General features: G+C 41.0%; 1 protein-coding gene across 4 annotated transcripts in view; it reads left to right on the top strand.

Moving 5' to 3' along the window:
* The first annotated feature begins 639 nt into the window (after positions 1–639).
* The window catches only part of rnf44 (ring finger protein 44), a 15,023-nt gene continuing 4,662 nt past the window's right edge, over positions 640–11,000 (top strand). Inside the window, exons 1-9 of one of the 4 annotated variants that reach the window (XM_031858054.1) lie at positions 640–974; positions 1,673–1,730; positions 4,744–4,936; positions 5,549–5,771; positions 5,948–6,115; positions 6,570–6,743; positions 8,516–8,677; positions 9,816–9,931; positions 10,260–10,347. In XM_031858054.1, coding sequence (XP_031713914.1) covers positions 4,830–4,936; positions 5,549–5,771; positions 5,948–6,115; positions 6,570–6,743; positions 8,516–8,677; positions 9,816–9,931; positions 10,260–10,347 — 1,038 coding nt within the window. In that variant the 5' untranslated portion in view covers positions 640–974; positions 1,673–1,730; positions 4,744–4,829. The other 3 variants (XM_031858057.1, XM_031858056.1, XM_031858055.1) reach the window with 3 other exon arrangements.

The following is an 11,000-nucleotide window of genomic DNA, read 5'->3' as shown; positions in this document are numbered from 1 at the left end:
ATGAAGCTTAGTGTGTATGATGAGAAGCATTCAGTTAGTTGAACAGAATATGTGACCTTTTGCAACCAAAGGCAGCCTATGTGTGGAATATTATCATTCACAAACTCATAATCAACATCAGTCTGGGCATTGATAACATATCCCAGAAATCTGATTCACATTCTAAACCGATTAAACTTTGGTTTAGGATTTACAGTACTAAACACAACACTTCCACTCCCTGCAATAAAGTTATTAAATAGAGAGGGACATCACCAAACCAATTCCAGTAAACAGAAACTTGAATGAATAACTGAACGATCCAAGGGTCAGTCAGGGTGTTGTCGTTCCACGTAGACAAGACTTATATAAAATAAATAATGATGCACACTGACTCATGAATTAAGAAACTGAATTTTTTGATGAGAACAACAGTTATAGTTATATTGGGCCAATACATAGGCATTACAATCCATTGCCTTTATTTTACACTGTGGCGATACTACTTTAACTAAAATAAAGGTTCTGAATCCTTTTTTTCCTTATGTTTCTCTCCCAGATTAGAAACAACGCTTTCCATAGGAGACGCTGAACTTTCGAGACAAACTGGTACACCTTTATTCAGACCATTACGGTAAAAATGGCAGCATTGCGTGTGCTCTCCGCTCCTGAAATACGCAGAAATGGGGGTGTCACAGGGAATAGCAGAAACTCAAAGCAACCGTGTGACTGGATTAACATTTCCGAAACCAAACAGTGGGGATTACGGAAATAATCTCTCGGGTCACAGAACCATAAACCCGCACAACATACAGACAACATGCATTGATAACACGAGAGTCTAACGTTGAACACCTTTTTTTTACAGCAGTGGTGAAATCCACGGAATGTTCCACACGGGAACAGCTGACCGTGGGATGCCGCACTTAGCCTAACGAGATGTGAACATTACAAGGAAAATATCAGTGATCAGATGTTTTCACATTAACAATCAGGTAACTGCATTGCTCCTCCCGTTATCGCTTTGTCTCGGTTGATTCTTGGAGGTTTACAGTGCGTGTTTACGGGAGACGGTCAGACGGGCTGTTCGGGCTGTCATCCTGCTGAACCTCCAGCCCCTCCTTGTTTTGCTGCTACCGAGTGCGATGTTGTAATGTTTACATTTAGTCAACGTTGCATACCAATGTTGCTATCCCTAACCAGCGGTGTATACCTTTGGATGCATCCATGTGCTTTGCACTGGAGCTTTCAAAACAGACAAGACATTATTTATTAACTCTTACTGGAGAGAACGGGCCTGATAGGTAGCTTATACAGCCCAATAAAGCTCGGTTATCCTCGACTGAAGCATCACATCAAGTATGTTGCAGCTCCATTCGCTACAAAAACATACAGCTTAGAGATTTTGTACAATAGCTGATGATGGGTGTTTCCAACTTGATCATGCAAGTGCAATATTACATAACCGGCAAGAGTGTGTCGGTAACTGTGGCCTCCAGTGAGAGTCAAAACAGACTGTGAGCCACAGTAGAGTTTTAGACCAACATTTTTAGACTTTGCAAAGGCAGCGCTCATGCAAAAGAGACACTTAGTGTAGCCTATGTTTTAAGTGGGCTAAAGCTAATTAATTCAAATGCAATTTTACTTTTGGTCGAAATTGCTAAATTGATCACTTCTGTTTTTGTTTTTGAAGTGAGACAGGTTGCCACAAGAGAGATGCTTAAGTTGAGAAATCCCCAAAAACTTTTCAGGTCAGTAATGGTCAAGTGGTTAAATATTACGTTTCTCATTTGAAAAGAGTTCAACCGGTGGACAACTTTTATGTTTTATTTTGTACTAATAGTGACTGGTGGAATAAGTATTAAATCATTTACTTAAGTAGCATACCCACTATAAGAAATATAACATCACAAGTCAAAGTCCTGACTTTTATTTGAGCAAATGTACAGATGTATTTGCAACATAATGCACTTACAAGTAAAAGTAGTCATTGTGCAGCATGGCCCATGTTATTGTTACTGGATCATTAATACTAATGCACACTAATACTAATGTACAGCCTATGTTGAGGAGAAGCTTCGATTTCAATTGCTTGCTTTGTAGGTACTGCTTCATAGTTTAATCTATAGCAAAGCATCAATGTATCAAATGAAAATAAAGTAGAAGCACCTCAAAATTATGCCAATTTACAACCCCAGTAAATGTACCTGCTGACTTTACACCACTGGTGACCATTGGGCATCTTTCAAACTGCACTATAAATCTGTCTGTGCTGTAGGTGACAAGATGCAATAACAAAAACAAAAAAAGGTCAGAGTATTTATTCGGTCTGACATTGGGCTTACTATTCGGGTGAGGGGAATTTAAAGCATATTTAAGTGTTTGGTGACCCTGGGACCTCTCAGGGAGCTCTTTTGTTTGGAAGCTTCAAGTAACAACAGGAACTGCTTGTTTTGATACATGTAGCAAAGACTCTGGATGTCTGCTGTCTGTATTTGCTACGCTCTGATTGGTCATTCACAAAATGAGGCGTGGTTTCGTCATAACAATGCATTCAAGGAACACACGCGCCAAGTAATGTTTACTGTCGTTGTGTAGCAGACGTTTTCTTCTCATATAATTAACGGTATTTCCTGCTCCGGTAACGTTAAATGTTGCCCTTAATGGACAGGCCATTCTGCGGTTTCTGGAATAAAACGGATTCTCTATGCAGCAGCTGGAAGCTTGTGTTAGCTGACGAGCGTTAGCAAGCTAATAGCAGCTCGGCTCGACATTGTCAAAAATCCGTCGGGGAAACAAACAACGGTCGACTGACAGTCAGCTAACGGTGCTTTCTATCGGGTGATAGTAGTCGGTTAGGTGCAAGGATAACCTGATGGGACACGCCATTTCGGAGGCTGAAACATCTCCCGTCGCTCCTTCTCATCGAGCAAGCAAACTAGCAAAGAAAGTAAGACGTGGTCTGTTGTTGGCCAACTCACATAGCGTAACGTTAAACCTGTCCTCACAATGCTGGTCTCTGTCTGTGATGTGTCACATGAGTAGAATATGTCAGTGATAACTGTGCACACGTCCTAAACATGTATTAGCATTCTGGCTAAATAGCTTTGCCAACAGCAGTTATCTGCAGCTGGTGCGTCTTTGCTATGTTGGGACAAAGCGTTAGCCTAGCTTGGCTAAAGTTAGCTGCTCTCCTTCACCAAGGGACGTCAAATGATCCCGGACAGTAAAGAACCGACGGTTGCCACGATGATAATGTGTTGTCTGTTTCGCAGTTATGTGTGCTGAGCTTAGCGTGGTATTAGTAAGACATGGCGTAACGGCACAGGGGCCTTCTATGTTACATGTTGTCGAGCGGTCCCGCTTGCCTTTCACATCTTTTGTTGTTGCTTTGTCTGTTGAGCACATGGCTCTCCGTGTTTTTGTTCAGGCAGGCTACAGCGACCCATATATATTCTGCCCCCGACTATACCGCATTAATTACACTGCCACTTTAACAATGTACAATAGTTCCACCATATTTTAGCATTTTGGTGAAACCCAATACATGTAAACTCTTTGTAATTCCCTAAAATTAAAAATGCAACTATGGAATTTGTACAACTACACTGATGTACGCTTGTGACTTTCTTTCTTTAATTTAATTTTTTTTAAATGTATTATACTACATTGATACCGGAAGGGGAAATTTGTCTCTGCATTTGACCCATCCCTGTATATAGGGAGCAGTGGGCTGCCAATGACAGGCGCCCGGGGAGCCGGGGGTTCAGTGTCTTGCTCAGGGACACTTCGACACGTGACACGTCCCAGTCAAGGATCGAACCGTTGACCCTGCGGTTACCTTTGCGGTTACCTATCTTTCTGTATTAGAAATTACATTAATTTGGGTTCAAAACAACCAGAATTTGTTAACTTTAGTTCGGCACCTGTAGTGGACATCTTGCTTTTATGTGTCTTATAATTTGTGTAAAAACACTGTCGTGTGTTTTTAAAAATGTAATGACTTTTTCCAAGTATATAAATAAAGCAGCAATGAAAGTGCTACTGGGACATTGAAGCAAGTGAATATTAATTTTAGTTTAAGTAAAATTAAGTCTTTAAAAACACCCAGCAGTCATAAAATGAGGACAAATGTCATCTCACGAGACAAAAGATGTGAAAAATGATATCCAGATAAATAACAAGAAGCCTTGAATGTGCCCATAGTTATTTAAATACAGGCCATTTCCAATAAATATAAGAAAGGTAGCAGTGAAATAAACCCATCCCTGAAGAAAAACATGTGCTTCACTAAAATATGAAGTCACAAACGTTTTCTCAAATCATCCATACCTACTTCTTACATTTTAATTTTAGGGGATTTACATTCTGATGGTTTGAGATTAAACCTAAACTGTAAAGTAGAGGGGGTCCAGATATCTTGAGTGTTCCTCATAGAAATTACCAATTTAATATCATTATTTGAACCCTTATTTTATTTGCACATAATTGTATAATTCAGATTCAGTGACATCATAACTAATCCCATTGGGGTGTGTGGTGTATCAGGCCTGAAAGTCTACATGTTTTATATAGTGTGTAAAAATGTGACTGTAAAATTTCCACATGATAGCTGGTATGTGCCTGTTGTAAAGAGTAAACTTAGCTACCATTAGTATTTTTTGTAACTGTGTACTCGGTTGCTAGATGAATGATTTAAATAAGCTCTGTCTGTAGCATAAGAAGCCGGGTTGTGATTTTGTCAATTGTTGTGTTTTTTTGCAGGCTTAAGACTATCGGAGGCAACACACGAGTGCCTCCACTGTACAGTTTGCGTTCCCAGAGTGTGACTCGTCTGCACGACGTCACCAATGCGACCATGGGAAATAGCAGTAAATAGGCTGCCACCAACAGCCCCCTTAAATCCAAGGAGGTTCCTTGGAGAGCCCTGCAACACCCCGGTGCAGCTCAGGAGAAGGTACAAACGTTGCCTTGTCTTTCCATAAGACCCCTTTCTTATAAAAACTCACTTTGCATTTATTTAGTCGTATCTCACTTTAAAGTATGTAAACTGACATTGGGATACTTCTAACATCAACCAAATGGTAGTTTTGTGTGTGACCCATGTTGCCTTACCTACAGACAAAAAACTCAAAATGCACCTTTTATTTTTCCAAAATGTAATTTACCATTAAGTAAACAGAATATTGTTACATGCCACATGTTTAGCAGCCTCTATCCAGCAAAACTACACTCTGATTTATTTAAATAAGGTTGATTTTTTTTTTTTTTAAGCACCATAAGCCCATGTCAACATAAACTTAATAAAAACTCAAAAGTATGACTTGCTTGTTTTCTCAAAAGTTATTTAAGATTCCAAATGAGAAAAAAAAACACATTGCTATATTGTGTTTATTAAGAGTATGCTACCTTCTGAGCGGGCCCACTGCTTATTGGTGACATATACCCCTATTACTTAACATTGGTGCATTATTAATCCAATAATATCAGAAATGTGCAACTAGTGTAATTTGAATGTACAATGTATTGAACTGTCTCGGTCCATTTCTTTTTCTGTGTGATGTTGCAGCCCACCAGTGAGGCGCCAGTGGGGGAGACGAGACAGGCCTGTACTGCACACTTCTCTGGTCCAGGATGAGAACTTCCATCATCTGCTTTTCTCCCAACATCACCAACAGGTTCCTTTAGATGAGTCCAGACAGTACAGCCGCACCAGCACACCGCCACGCATGCTTCACCCTGCTGCTCACCTTCCCCAGCAGAGCGCCATCATGGTGGATCTACATGACCAGGTAACTGAACGAGGACAACTCGATGGGTAAAGTTGTTGATTCGTTGTCTGACCAAACGTACTCCTCAGTAATGTTCATGTTTACTATGAAACATGCCAGGTGTCGTGTTCTGTTTCAGGCTGATTGTGAGTCACCCCATCTCCCCCCCCCCCCACCCCCATTTCTTTTCTTGAAAGATGCACCAGGGATCCGTTCCAATATCATACACTGTTACAACGGTGACGACCCACGGATTTCCTATCCACACCGGGCAGCCCCTTCCGGGCTGCAACACTCAGCAGCTCCCAGCATGCTCGGTAATGTTCAGCGGACAGCTCTCTCTGCTCTGCTGCCTTCCTCCTCCTGTGAGTTTGAAAAGGAAGAGCCCAAATGTCAGTGGCATCCATGTAGCACTCCATAGCAGCCATGCAATCTGTCACTGTTCATGACTAACAAATGTCTGCTGCTGTTACTCTGCAGGAATTTGTGGTTTAGTCTTGATGCTAGCACAAGTATTAGGAACGGTTAAGCAACATAGAATACCATTCTGCTGTGTATGTGTGGAAACAAACAGAACAATTATTAGTGTCGTGCCAATACTGTCAGTGCTGTGGTTTTATGTTAACGCATCGCTTCTATTCGCTACACGCTTACAACATGCTTTCATTATAATTGCCTTTCTGCTCATGTAAGGAGCAATTTTGCTTTAGTTAGGTGGAAACTTTTTCACAGTGTAGTTTAGATGATAATATAATTAAGGGGATAAAATACTTATTATAATTTCTCTCTGCTCTTGTGTTGTTGTTTTTCTCTCTGCAGCTCATACAGGCATGTACCATGCAGCATATGCCAGTGTCTTATCAAGCCTTTCCACCCCTGATCTCCAGCGAACATTTTGTATTGCACCCGACCCCATCGGTACCCCCTCACCAGCCACCGCACCTTACTCCTTTGAGCCAGTTTGTCCCTTTACAGCCTCAGCACCCACGCATGGTGAGTAGTCCACAGCATACACGTGCTCATTAATGAAAACACAGCACAGTGGATGTTGAACGTAATCAGTAGTTTGTTGATTTGCATACATATACAGTTGTGTGAAAAAGTGTTTGCCCCTTCCTGATTTCTTATTTTTTTGATATTTGTTTGTCACACTTAAATGTTTCAGATCATCAAACAAATTTAAATATTAGACAAAGATAACACAAGTAAACACAAAATGCAGTTTTTAAATGAAGGTTTTTATAATTAAGGGGAAAAAAATCCAAACCTACATGGCCCTGTGTGAAAAAGTGATTGCCCCCCCTGTTAAAACAAATTAACTGTGGTTTATCACATCTTTGTAAAGCTGAGTTCAATTTCTCTAGCCACAGCCAGGCCTGATTACTGCCACACCTGTTCTCAATCAAGAAATCACTTAAATAGGACCTGCCTGACAAAGTGAGGTAGACCAAAAGATCCTCAAAAGCTAGACATGCTGCGATCCAAAGAAATTCAGGAACAAATGAGAAACAAAGTAATTGAGATCTATCAGTCTGGAAAAGGTTACAAAGCCATTTCTAAAGCTTTGGGACTCCAGCGAACCACAGTGAGAGCCATTATCCACAAATGGCGAAAACATGGAACAGTGGTGAACCTTCCCAGGAGTGGCCGGCCGACCAAAATTACCCCAAGAGCGCAGCGACGACTCATCCAAGAGGTCACAAAAGACCCCAGAACAACATCCAGAGAACTGCAGGCCTCACTTGCCTCAATTAAGGTCAGTGTTCATGACTCCACCATAAGAAAGAGACTGGGCAAAAATGGCCTGCATGGCAGAGTTCCAAGACGAAAACCACTGCTGAGCAAAAAGAACATAAAGGCTCGTCTCAGTTTTGCCAGAAAACATCTTGATGATCCCCAAGACTTTTGGGAAAATACTCTGTGGACTGACGAGACAAAAGTTTAACTTTTTGGAAGGTGTATGTCCCATTACATCTGGCGTAAAAGTAACACGGCATTTCAGAAAAGGAACATCATACCAACAGTAAAATATGGTGGTGGTAATGTGAAGGTCTGGGGCTGTTTTGCTGCTTCAGGACCTGGAAGACTTGCTGTGGTAAATGGAACCATGAATTCTGCTGTCTACCAACAAATCCTGAAGGAGAATGTCAGGCCATCTGTTCATGACCTCAAGTTGAAGCGCACTTGGGTTCTGCAGCAGGACAATGATCCAAAACACACCAGCAAGTCCACCTCTGAATGGCTTAAGAAAAACAAAATGAAGACTTTGGAGTGGCCTAGTCAAAGTCCCGACCTGAATCCGATTGAGATGCTGTGGCATGACCTTAAAAAGGCGGTTCATGCTCGAAAACCCTCCAATGTGGCTGAATTACAACAATTCTGCAAAGATGAGTGGGCCAAAATCCCTCTACAGCGCTGTAAAAGACTCATTGCCAGTTATCGCAAACGCTTGATTGCAGTTGTTGCTGCTAAGGGTGGCCCAACCAGTTATTAGGTTTAGGGGGCAATCACTTTTTCACACAGGGCCATGTAGGTTTGCATTTTTTTTCCCCCTTAATAATAAAAACCTTCATTTAAAAACTGCATTTTGTGTTTACTTGTCTTATCTTTGTCTAATATTTAAATTTGTTTGATGATCTGAAACACATAAGTGTGACAAACATGCAAAAAAATAAGAAATCAGGAAGGGGGCAAACACTTTTTCACACAACTGTATGTTTGATCTAACCGCAACCATCTTCTGTGCCTCTTGTTTCTCCTCTCAGCCTCTACAGAGGGTAGACAATGAAGTTGACTTAAGAGGGGACCAGCACCCATTAGGGACTTTCTCCTACCCTCCCTCTCATCACCCACCAGCGCTGCCTCCTTCTCTGCCCCTACAGTATCTTCCTCAAGAGCCTCTGCATCAGGAGCTTCCCTTTGGCGTGGTAAGACGGCCTCTCAGACATTTCCAGGGAAATTGACAGTACACTTATGACTTTATGAGTTTAGCATGAGCTGCTTCACACCTGTTAAAACAACACTTTCACAGTTGGAGGCACACAGGGCATCTGCAGCTGAGCTTTGTACTTTGTTTCCCTAATGCCTTAGAAAGTATTAAAATGTTTATGATTTAATTTATGAAAGTCTTAGGGTTAGGTTTTGCTAAAAGCACAAACTGTGCAAACAAAAGCCACAGTGCTGACGGAGCCAACCCTGTAGATCTGAGGGTGTGATCTGAAGGGTGGATCCTTTGCTTCCATGATGACCGTGTGGGTCGGGCGGCATTAGAAACTGTAATTGCCTTTGCCCAAGGCAGAGTGGCGATTAGTTAGCCAGTGGGGGACACACATTGGGACTCACATGCGCTAACATACACGTGTATCCAGACCGGCTCCGTCAACAAAGTTTAGAGAAGTCCTGATAACAACACACACAGAGGGAGTGTGACTTCATTCCCTGCTCAGGTAGACATTACTCCACTATATCTTTACAGAGCTAATAGTTATATGCTGCTAAATTAATGCTCTCTGCACCATTTATATTACCTTGAATTAATTCATAATTTTTAAGTGACTAATCTAGCCATCCATTTTATGCCAGTTATCCACATTCAAATGGTCCAAGTTTAATTGGAAAAAAATAATTATATCATCAGAAATGATTGTTAGATTCTTCTGGAAAGTACTGAAAGAAGAGGGAAAAGTGAGCTTTTTGGTTTTCCCATCATACTTTCATACTTTGGCTGGGATGATTGTGAAACAGGCATTAAATAGCATTTCCTGTGGTATTCAAAAGGTCTTAAATTTCACTGCAAAAACAAAGAATGCAACTGCCTCCTCATACTGCTGGCCACTGAGCAGTCTGCAGCAGTCTGGGTTTATCTAACTTGCTCAAAAGCACCAAGGTGGTAGTTGGTGGGACAAGTGTTTCATACCTAAGAAGGTGCATATAAGCAGGGGGTACTAGTGTGAGTAAAACTGAACTTAAATAGATGTCCAAAGGTCTAACTATTAACTAATACCATGAATTGCTGTATTCCATTGTAGTATTTGCAAAAATAGATCTCTGTGTGTCACTCCTCAGCCATATCCCCACATGCTGCCCCGGCGAGTGAGTGGACAGAGATACCGGTTGCAGCAACCTCTACCCCCTCCTCCTCCCCCTCCATCTTACTACCCAGGCTTCCTTCCTTACTTCCTGTAAGTACCTGCAGTGCAAATCACCTTGTTTGTGAAGTATAGCAGTTTTAATCATGTGGTTATTTACTTGCATGTAAAATTGATTTTACTAAGGTGCTGGCCTCAGCAATCAAGTATTGTACAATGCTGTGTCAACACTGCAGCTCAGTTTAAGCTCAGACTTAATAATATACATTCTGGCTTTTGAATCTCTACTTTTTAAGCAGGATAGAAACGATGAACTCTCGTTCGCCCTCAGTGCTGGTGTTTGCAGATCATGTGCTGCTTCACAGTGAAGTTGCAGTGATTGTGTTAATGCTCCACAAGTTGTGTGTCTCTCTGTGTGCAGGTCAATGCTTCCTGTGCCTCCAACAGCAGTGGGCCCAGCCATCAGTCTAGACCTGGATGTGGATGATGTGGAGATGGAGAACTATGAGGTTAGTGCGGTGTTGGTTTTAGCAGCTATTTTTATTTATTTAGTTTTAGTCCTGTGTCAAAGGTCCTTTTTCATCAGATTATATAAATTTGTATTGATGCTACACTAGATTAAATTAATATTTCAGTCAATCTATTCTAGCCAAAACAATGATATTGTAATTTAAGTCAAATTTATTTCACCTTATCATTAGCTAATGACAAACACAGGTTGAACAATTAAGAAAGCAGCTTTGTAGGGACGGGCATTTCAAGAAGAATACTATTCGATCATTCTACGAAAATCTTAAACTCAATGTGTAGAGCCGCCACATTTTCAAATCTAACTCTATGAGTTAAGCGTTTACTTCGACCAAATAATTGGAACAGTGGAAAGAAGACTGTTTTGGTCAAAGATATTACATGTGTGATATGGTCACTGTTGATGTTTAATGAAGTGTGTGCTATCTCACCGTTGTCATGTGAAAGAGGTCGTTGAAGAACATATTTTGTCATAGTTTTAGTTAATGAAATGAACACTGGCTTAGTTTGATGGTTTGTGGAATAGCAAATTAGATAATTTTTTTTTTTGCTAGATGCTATCTTCATGGTATTTTTTACACATCAGATCTCTCTCTCTCTCTCTCTCTCTCTCTCTCTCTCTCTCTCTCTCTCT

Source organism: Anarrhichthys ocellatus, unplaced genomic scaffold (assembly GCF_004355925.1).
Source record: "Anarrhichthys ocellatus isolate YVR2014 unplaced genomic scaffold, GSC_Weel_1.0 scaffold19, whole genome shotgun sequence".
Taxonomy (NCBI): Eukaryota; Metazoa; Chordata; class Actinopteri; order Perciformes; family Anarhichadidae; genus Anarrhichthys; species Anarrhichthys ocellatus.
Note: the sequence above shows the minus strand (reverse complement) of the source record. Positions and strands in the feature narration are given on the sequence as shown.